Raw genomic sequence first — 10619 nt, 5'->3', positions numbered from 1 at the left:
GAGCATAAGGAATACCAGATAAGGTTACACTCAGACATGCCCCTTTGAGCATGTACTTTTTAATCACAATCTAACTTTTCAAAGTCTTATAAAGCAAAAGTGTGTTTTTATGTTTCCTTCTGTTTAAATTTATGGATACTTATTCCCCCTCCAATAAAAGGACTTGCCTTTGCATACTATTATATAGAATACGCATTAAAATATTTTATAAACTATAAATGTATGAACATAATTATTGATTAGATGTAATTAATCATTTCTTACATATTTCCAAAATTATAGAAAAATATGTCGTAACTGCAAGTGCGGCCAAGAAGAACATGATATCCTCTTGAGCAATGAAGAGGATCGAAAAGTGGGGAAACTTTTCGAAGACACCAAGTATACCACACTGATTGCAAAACTAAAATCAGATGGAATTCCCATGTATAAACGCAATGTTATGATATTGACCAATCCAGTTGCTGCCAAGAAGAATGTCTCCATCAATACAGTTACCTATGAATGGGCTCCTCCTGTCCAGAATCAGGCATTGGTAAATAATAGTGGGGGGAGAGTTCCTTCTGAAGTTTCTGCACTATTTAGGAAAATTCCTTTAGTGACCTGCTCAACCTCACACACCCTGCATCTATTTTTTTTCTGAGGTTCTCATTACTTTGACTTCTAACTCCTATTACATTCCTTTGAAAGTATTAAGACTAAATACCTCATAAACTTTTTTCTGACTACCTAAATATGTTTACCTTTTTGAGGAAGTGGCCTAACATTCTTAATAATTAAATGAAAATCAGATGTTTCGTATCAGTTTAGTAGCTCTTCTAGCTTACTTTTGAGAAGATTTCTCTTAAAATGGTAAAGAATAAAATTTCTGCCATTGTTTATAACTGAAAAAAAAAAATGTCCAGCGTTATATTTCTTTTACTACATAAGGCAAAAAAATTTGGCCTTTTATCAAGCTCCTTGCACTTTTATAACACTAGGTGAAACATTTGGAAATCATTTAAGAAGATTAAGTCATTAATGTGAATCTTGTGATGATATCATTTTTATATGATAAAAATGAAGTTGATCCATAGACTATTCTAAACATGTCTACCTAAAATTATATTCTCTTTCAATTGTACATTTGTTTATTTGGCTCAAGTAAACAGTGGTAATCCAAATCTTTTTATAAACTGAAAAACAAAATTTAATTTCATGAAGAAAAATGTGTTTATTTTTACATAACTAAATGTATTTAGTGTACCATTTTTAATGTGTTAACATCTCAAGGTATTTATACTGTGAGGATGAATTGTTATTATTGGACAAAACCCACTTCTTTCTTAAGTAACTTGTTTCTGATGTGTGTTATAAAATATCGCACTGCCTGATGGCCAAGGCCCCTCCCGTTTAACGTTGGTCTCCTTGTGGTGCAGGCCAGGCAGTACATGCAGATGCTGCCCAAAGAAAAGCAGCCAGTGGCAGGCTCGGAAGGGGCACAGTACCGGAAGAAGCAGCTGGCGAAGCAGCTCCCTGCACATGACCAAGATCCTTCAAAATGCCATGAATTGTCTCCCAAAGAGGTGAAGGAAATGGAACAGTTTGTGAAGAAATATAAGAACGAGGCTCTGGGAGTAGGAGACGTCAAACTTCCCTGTGAGATGGATGCTCGAGGCCCCAACCAAATGTACATCCCTGGCGGAGACAGAAGCACCTCAGCAGCGGTGGGGGCCATGGAGGACAAAACTGCTGAGCATAAAAAAACTCAGTATGTAAGTAGAGTGGTCACACTGTTGACCAGATTTGTATATTTAACAGGTTCTTTCCCTTTCCTTGAACTTTTTTTGGGGGCCGTTCCTCTGTTTTCAAAAGCGAATAGGTAAGAGAAATAAATTGAATTAATATTCAGTTTAGACTTGTCTTAGAGAGTCATTATGTTGGAACTTCTGTCCAAAGCCAAATTTTCTGTTTTCAAGGATAATCGTGAGCTTTATGTATAGGCAGTAGTTGGCATTGGCATGGTGCTCAAATGCAGCATATTAATCTAGAATCTGTTTCTAGACATAATTTTGGTGTTAATTCCTTATATCGTCCCAAAAATAAGAATAATATATGCTTAGGTTAATTCAGTTGCACTTGTGAGACATGCCTAAAATTCAAACTTAAATTTATGTGGATATATAGTCAAGCTTGTTTTTCTTAAAGTCTCTTCTAGAGAGAGAAATTAAAGTCTTTTGCTAATGACTTGGAAATAGAAGACGATAATGATACAGATGAGCAAAGCATAAGAACTAAACTTGCTATAATATATTTCTCCTAGATCCAATAAGCACATCAACCAATAAGGCTAAGTCCTGAAAAAAAGAGTATTAATAAGCTCTAAGGTAATCATTGTTGAGAGAAACTACTTAAAATTGAGGTGAAAATTATTTTCTTCTTTCCATAGTGACTTTCATTCAGGAAATAGTGCCCTATTACTACAGATAGGGTGAATGAAGTAGGTTTGAGCAGCCTAGAGAAAGCTAAGAGATTCCATTTCACAGAATTGTCAATACTTTATTATCTATAGTGAAAAATTAGTAAAAATTAGTAATTTCTGTAGAAATTACTTCTCTTAAAAGTTGTTTCTCTGAATTTCTACTGAAGCCAATGATAAGAAATGGCAGTCTTCCAATGACTAGACTGTTTGGGATGGCTTTCCTTTCAGTCCTGCTATTGCTGCAAAATGAGTATGAAGGAAGGCGATCCAGCCATCTATGCTGAAAGGGCTGGCTATGATAAACTGTGGCACCCAGCTTGTTTCGTCTGCAGCACCTGCTATGAACTCCTGGTCGACATGATTTATTTCTGGAAGGATGAGAAGCTGTACTGTGGCAGACATTACTGTGACAGTGAGAAACCCCGATGTGCTGGCTGTGATGAGGTATGTTCTCCAGAGCCACCCGCACGGAGGTGCCCTCTTGTACCCCAATATGGTCCTTTACCCAGAGGGCAACAGGAATTAACCAAACAGCAATTGCTTTATTTACATCCATTGAGTTTAATAAAAGAAACTTTTGATATCATTCAATCCAAGTGTCTGTGTTAATTGTGTTGACTAATGAAAGACTGTCCAGAAACATAAAAGATTAATTTGGACTAAACTAAATGATAACATTAGTTCAAGCTTTAGGTTATGATTTTCAGGCTTTAAACCCCAAGAAAGCATGTTGATATACTTGTACATGATTAGCTTTTCATCTGTTGCGAAAAGGAAAATGCGTAATTCATCTTGTTTTTATCTTCCTCCCAGCTGATATTCAGCAATGAGTATACCCAGGCAGAAAACCAGAATTGGCACCTGAAACACTTCTGCTGCTTTGACTGTGACAACATCCTAGCTGGAGAAATATATGTGGTGGTCAATGACAAACCTGTCTGCAAGCCCTGCTACGTGAAGAATCATGCTGTGGTGAGACACGTTCTAAGGATGCAGTTGCCTCAACCTGCTTTACATCTTGAGTTTGTGCCTCTCTTTAAGCTGTTTACAAATGGGAAACAGAAAGCACATCTTAAGTAGCAAGTGTGTGATTCCTTCCATATGGTGTTGAAATCCAGGCATTTCAAAAATAGTACATGCATTGACTATGAGCCACCTCAAGATTTCTACCCGTGCAGTTTACAGTATAGATTATAGGTACTGATAATAAAATCTTTGCTAAAAAGAATCCTTAATAGGAATGAGATTGATGTATTCTCATGGGTACAGATCAGACTTCATTTAAATAAAGGTTTCTAGGGGTTCTTCATATTTTTTTAGCTCTATATAAATGTGTGTGGTTTCTGTTCAAGTTACTGGCCTACCCACTGGGACTTTGATTTTGCTACCTGGAGATTATATGGTGCCTATTTCTTAAGCCCTCATTGAGTTGATTTAGTATAGAAAATTTGAAACCTTCATATTTAGATTTATTTTGTGGGCCAAACATTCAAGTATTTAATGTGAGAGTTTATCTTTTCCTGCATCTACTTGCTTGTACAGAGCTGCTATTTCATAATGACTGAGAGACAGGTAATGTAGATAAAGGGTAAAAAGTTGACCATATATGGTAAGGTTTATAAGACAGGAGTATCAGAAAGATAGACTTTTACTTCTTTTTATGCAAGAAAACACATACTATTTAAAGGTCTTCTGAGCTCTCAAGTAAAGGAGACTTCTGGCTAAGGAATAAAATTACATATTTATATGGTTCCAAGAGGGTGGTACTATGAAGATAAGGTAGCAAGTTTTAATATCAATGCCAATTTTAACAGCCTTTATCCATTGGCCCAGGTACATTCATTCATTTTCTATCAACACTGCCTTATCAATATATCTCAGTTCCTCATATTAAGTTACAACTACTCTATTTCAGACCTTTATTTCTTGTCATTTTGATTGTTGCAGTGGCCTCAAATTTGCTGCCATTCTTCATGTTGCTCAAAAGCCACCTTCCATAATGATGGAAGATGATCTTTCTAAAATGCAAATCCGACTAAGCCTTTGTTTAATAGATGTCCCTTCTTGCCTCTCCTGTCACTTCTACTAATAATCCAACCCAAATCATACATTTCTACAACATATTACCTGCATCTTCTAGTTTATACACTGTTCTTTGTCTTTTGCTCACTTGTATCAGTTTGTCTGATACACCTTCCTTGTCCCTGTTTACCTGATGATGCCTTCACACTTTCCTCCAGACTCAGTTGAGGCTGTTTTTCAGAACACCTTTCCCAATTCCCTGTCTCTAGGTGCCACCCCTTTCTCTCCAGCTGGCTGAGCTCTTCATGTTCCCATGGGGGAGTATGTGTGTGTTAATATCACTCATCTGTCTCCTCCCTAATAGACTATAAAAGCAACTGGAAGGTAGAGTTTATCTTATTTCCATATCTTCAGTGTCTATACTTAGAAACTATTTGAATGACTGACTTTTATTCCTGGTATTTCTCAATTTGCTTTGGGATCACCATGGACCTTTCTTTTACCTGGAGACAAGATGTTAAATCACCATGTAGCCCGATGCATTATTTAGATAAAAATTCCTTCTATGAATATTGTTGCAACAGTTTCTCTACAGAAGAGGGTTATCATAACGTGTATTTTCTTTGTAGTGTGTGTGACCTTGGTCTTAAGGACTAGAAAGTCAACCTGATGTGGGCAGGGATTTTTTTTCCCGCTTTTTCTGCTCTATTCCCAACAATAAGACAATATAGAAGGTGCCCAAAAAATATTTATTAAATAAAAGTTTAAGCAAATGAAATTGCTTTATTTAGCTATTATAAGCTTCTCTCTACTAGATTGTATCTAATCAATGGTAGGGAATAACCACAGATAAGATTTTTTTGAATAAAAATTTCTAAATTATTTATTATGGTTTTATAATATGGCATCATTTCATTTTGATAGTTTACTTTCTCAGTAAGATAGACCATTTTTGGCCTTTGTCTAATATTAAAATGAGCATATCTATCCATTGCTTGAACAAACTCCCGCTAACAGCAAAGAGAGCTCCCCATGCAGCATGTTATTAATACATTATGTAAAATTTTGAAAATTATCCTGTTCAGGGCATTGATCTGCTTAGATTTTTTAATCTTAAAAAAGAGAGAGAGAATTCAAATTATTTTTAGACCTGAAGCCAAGTGCTCAACTCCGAACAAGGCATTTCTGAGAAAAAATTTACCCAGAAGGAGGAAAATGGAAATTGTAACTAGTTTGTCTGTGCGTGATCACTGGACTTACATGGCCACTCCCAGAATTCACATCTGTGAGATTTCACAGGATGCTCCTGCCAGAGAGCTCATTACAACAAGTGTCACTGGCTATTTCACATCTTGTATACAAATAAAAGAGGGATTGAGGGAAATAAGAACTCTTTGAAATACTAGAGGTTTAAGAACATCAGAAAATCAAATGCCATACAGAAAGTGGTAAAGTGCATCATCTCCTCAAAGGGTTCTGCAGTCCCCAGACCCTGAAGGCAGCCTGGACCACCTTTAGATTTTTGAAGAATTAGTGATCAGTAGATTTTACCTGGGATTATATGTCAGACTTTGTGATGAATCGTAATCAAATCATTAACAAAACTAAATTTTATGAAACCACAAACCATAAATTCTCTATACTGTCCATGTGTTCATTAGTTATTTTTTTACCTAAATAATTTCTTTAATTTCAAATGTAATTGAATAGTAGTTATCTCTTTTTTATAAATTGCAAATGAAAATGTATGTTTTAAATAATTATAAAACGATCCACAAATAGTATTACAGGGCTGAGAGAAAGACGGTAGATCATGATCTAAAAGCAAGGGAATAGGGGGCTTACCGGGAAGGGAGCTGAATCCGGGTCACCTTTAAGGGGCTTAGAAGAGGAATTTTGGCCTGGGTAACCGGGTGCCTAGCTGCCGAGATGTGGTTCGAGATTCTGCCTGGACTTGCCATCATGGGCACGTGCTTGGTCATCCCCGGAGTGGCCATTGCGTACATCCACAGGTTCACTAACGGTGGTAAGGAAAAAAGGATTGCCCATTTCGTATATCATTGGAGTTTGATGGAAAGAGGTAGGTGCATCTCTGGAGTTAATCATTACTACGAGTCAAAGGGTTTGTAGAACATTGATTAAAGCAGCATTATCCTGATTGATGAAAAAATAACTCAGTAATGGTCATCTACTCCTGCTAGAAGGTTATACAATATATTATGTAGCATGCAGTATGTTATATAGTACTTAATAAAAATAAAATGAAAAAGAAAAAAATAAAAGCAAGGGAATAAAACTTTGAGTGTGAAATCCTTCTCTTTTTACTCAAACAAGTTTGAAATATTTACACAAATGAGTTTATACAATATTCTTGTAAACAGATTTAAAAATATTGAAAGATTGAATGTTCTTAGCACAAAGAGATGATAACTGTTTGAGATAATGAATATGCTAATTACCCTGATTTGATCATTACACGATGTATACATGTATGGAAACATCACATAGTACCCCATAAATATGTACAATTATTGTATCAATCATAAAAATAAATTTAAAAATTGAAAGATTAATATGAAATGTAGAAAGCTATAAGATAACATTCTAAATGAATTATTACTATAAAGTTGTAAAAATAAATATATACAAAAATATATATATAAAGGAGTTGCCTGCATGGTACAGCTACAGATTAGGAGTATGCTTGTAATTATAACACTTATTTTTGTTGTATTCAGGAATATTTATTAATTATGCAAAGAAAGTATCTCCCTTATTTCTTAGGGAAGACTGGGTTGATATAATTTATAGGTTGCAGATATAATTTATAGGTTGCAGATATAATCTCCAGAAGCAATGTAGCTCTAAAAAATATGGAAAGTATATTGCAGGTCTGAAATGGATGTGTGTAGGAAGGCCTCACTTCCCTGCCTACACCAGTTTGCCCACTGAGTAGCAGTCACATTTTGAAGTCGTTCCAAGTAAGGAGGGTCATTTATAGTAAGGAGGCTCATTAAAATGACCCTCCTCAGCCCACCTATCCTGCCCCTCATCTCTCAGTAATTTCTGACAATCACATTGAGAGACCAAGGGTGCTCAAGATAAATTAGGCACTGCCATGTTATACTGGACGATCTTGTTGGCTTCTTTGCTTCTTATGAAATATTTAAAACAAAAATGTTGGATAGTCACATTCACTTAGGACACGTATAACCAAGAAGGCATATGGACCATCCAGTGTTTTGGAGGTCTCAACTGGTTGGTGTTCAGTTTTCTGCTATAATTATAGAAGGTTATTCCATTTTTTTCTTCATATACATAATTAAGAAGAAAATTGTGTGGTTGTGGATAAATGTATGTTTGTGTATGTATATATGCATGTGGGTGTCATGTATATATTTGTCCATAACATATAATACTGAATGGTATAGGAATTGCAAGTATTAATGTTCTACAGTATTAGATTATACATAAATTGTGACTGATCTTATGACAGAACAGAAGCCAATTAACTACAAGTTATATTTTAGTGCAAACTCATTATTCTCAAACACTGTCAGTGTTTTTAATTGAATCCTTAATTACTTTGAACATGATTTTAATTTACCACTGTCTAGAAATTAGTGGTTAATGATCTCATGTGTCATAGGTAAGACTGGTAAAATTACCACTTCAAAGCTGTAGTGAATGAGGAAAAATCATCTTATAAACTTCTTTATAATTACTACTGTACAGTCTAATAGAATATGCAGGAACCAAGTGCAGTGCTTTGGAATTTGCTGTCAAGACTTTCCACCTTGAACGCCGTGGAGATATCTTACAAGCATCAAATTACCTGTTTGGCCTTCACCTGTTATTTTTCATAGTGCTCAGCATATTGACTTCCAGTAACAGTTGTTGGCTAAAAAGGTTAACTAGGAAGGCTTGAGAAGGTTAACTCTCAGTTGTATATTTCCAGGGTTGTCATTATGAGTTTTAATTTATCATCTGAAGAAACATGTTCAGTTTGTCAGGAGATGAAAATGTTGCTGTCACATTTTGATCTCTCATTCTTTTTTCTTGTTTGTATTTCTTAACAGATATGTCAAGGATGCCACAATGCCATTGATCCAGAAGTCCAGCGGGTGACCTACAACAATTTCAGCTGGCATGCATCCACTGAGTGTTTCCTGTGCTCCTGCTGCAGCAAATGTCTCATTGGGCAGAAGTTCATGCCAGTAGAAGGGATGGTTTTCTGTTCAGTGGAGTGTAAGAAGATGATGTCTTAGGAGGAGAGCAGTATTGAGCCATAGCTATCCAAAGTGGTCTGCATTTCTATTATAAAATCCGATTTGAAAAAATAAAAGGCAAAAGAGAAAGTGTAAAAGAAACCAGGAGAGTTTGTTCAGAATATTTCTTTGCTATTTTTTCTTATCAATTTTTTTTCCGTCTCAACTTTTAAACTCTGCTTTAAGCAATTGATTTTAAAAAATGGTAAAGAATTTTATCTTTCCTTAGCTTTATAAATGTCAAATTTGTGAGTTGGAAAGTTGGGTTTTAATTAAACTTAATTTCCCTATCCCCTTTGTGCCAAACAGAGTATACATAAAACACTTAAAAGTTAGTGTACTGAGTGAAAAGATGAACATATCTAGTTCTATATTCTTTTTCCCCTCATGTGAGAAATAAAAAGGAAATTAAATTTGCCCTAATACCAAGGCTCTACATTTATTGCCTCTTCTGATTCACTAATCTTTGTAATGATACACAGTGAATTCTTTTTCACAGAAAATAGAAATGCAGTGTAGTATGTAGAGCTGCTATTGTAATGCCTATGCATTTGCCATTTCCTGATTTAGGCAGAGGTGGCCTTTTCTTTATTGCATTTCTCTTATTTTTTTTTATTATGTACCCTACCTCTCAGTATTCTCTTTGTAAGTTGGTGACCTCCATCTGTGGCCTTGAATATTTTATTATCACATGTGGCATAACAATATCCACACTTTTTACTTCCTTAGATGATTTTTGGCTTGTACATAAAAGCCAAGCCACTCATTTATGTTGCTTTTAATCCAAAGAACATGTATAGTTTTTGTACCTAGGAAACCATGACTTATTGCACTTGCCTTCCATGGTTCAGATATAATTTTTGCATGATTTCCATTCTTTTCTAATGGATCCTGTTTTATGATACTTATAAGCCTGTTATGGATATATTGAATGTCTTCTTCTCTTATATAATTCCACCCTTAGGTATTTCTGATGTTTATTTTTTTTTGTATACTTCCATACATTGCTATGCACTATGAGAATTAAATGGACTGAATGCTATGTACATTATTATTCAAAATAAAGTTTCTTTCACTTTAATGATTGTGTCTTCATATTGAGTAAAAAATCCTTCTGCAACTAAGCATGCATTACAGCAGGGGGCGATGTCTCCAAGGAAAAAAACTACCCAAACAAAAAGGCCGCTCTGACAAGGCAAAACAGAAACTAGACTTTTTGTTATGGAGAAGAAATAAGTTTTATGAAAGTTTAAAATAAATCAGGACTTTTTTGGGTCTTGCAGGTTTTTGGGTTTTCTGAAAGAAAAGGGAGAGTGTATTAAAATAAACTGAAGTTTTGGAAAACTTTATTTTCTCTTCAGGTGAATCTAAAAAACATTACTCATACTCAAGCTGCAACTCTGGTTTCCTAATATATAAAGAAAATATAAAGAATTTTTTCATGGCAACCTATTTTATAAAGGAAGCAAATGGGGAATAGTAATAAATTAATTCTTCCTAATATTAGCAGACCATGAGGTGTTTTTCCCTCAGAAGTATTTCCGTCATAGTGGGAATAGCAGTTTTCTCTGACATGTACCCAAAATAATTCAATTTTTTTTCCAGCTCATGTTTGTTTGGCTGACAGTGTTTCCCTTTACATTCCAAATCCCCACCCTCCGCCAAACACACACACATATGCATACAAGTACATACTTTATTCCTTCTGCACTGTGCCTTCCCCAACCATGAAAAGGTATCTTTTGGAGCTTGAACACATCACCTTATTTTAAGAAGCTAATTCTGCATACAATTTTAAATGCTAATATCACAAATATCTTTTATTGTCTATAAATATCAATTTATGTTGACACATCTTTTTGCCTTTA

General features: G+C 35.0%; 1 protein-coding gene across 1 annotated transcript; it reads left to right on the top strand.

The window, feature by feature from the left end:
* The first annotated feature begins 286 nt into the window (after nt 1-286).
* On the top strand, nt 287-8870 carry TES (testin LIM domain protein). The gene is made up of 5 exons (XM_012652797.1): nt 287-535; nt 1419-1754; nt 2690-2905; nt 3275-3433; nt 8563-8870. Exons 1-5 carry the CDS (start codon nt 425-427, stop codon nt 8749-8751), a joined length of 1011 nt encoding a protein of 336 aa, XP_012508251.1. The 5' UTR covers nt 287-424; the 3' UTR covers nt 8752-8870.
* Nucleotides 8871-10619: the final 1749 nt, after the last annotated feature.

Source organism: Propithecus coquereli, unplaced genomic scaffold (genome assembly GCF_000956105.1).
Source record: "Propithecus coquereli isolate 6110/MARCELLA unplaced genomic scaffold, Pcoq_1.0 Scaffold4, whole genome shotgun sequence".
NCBI lineage: Eukaryota > Metazoa > Chordata > Mammalia > Primates > Indriidae > Propithecus > Propithecus coquereli.
The sequence above is the reverse complement of the archived record's forward strand: the minus strand, read 5'-3'. Positions and strand labels throughout refer to the sequence as shown.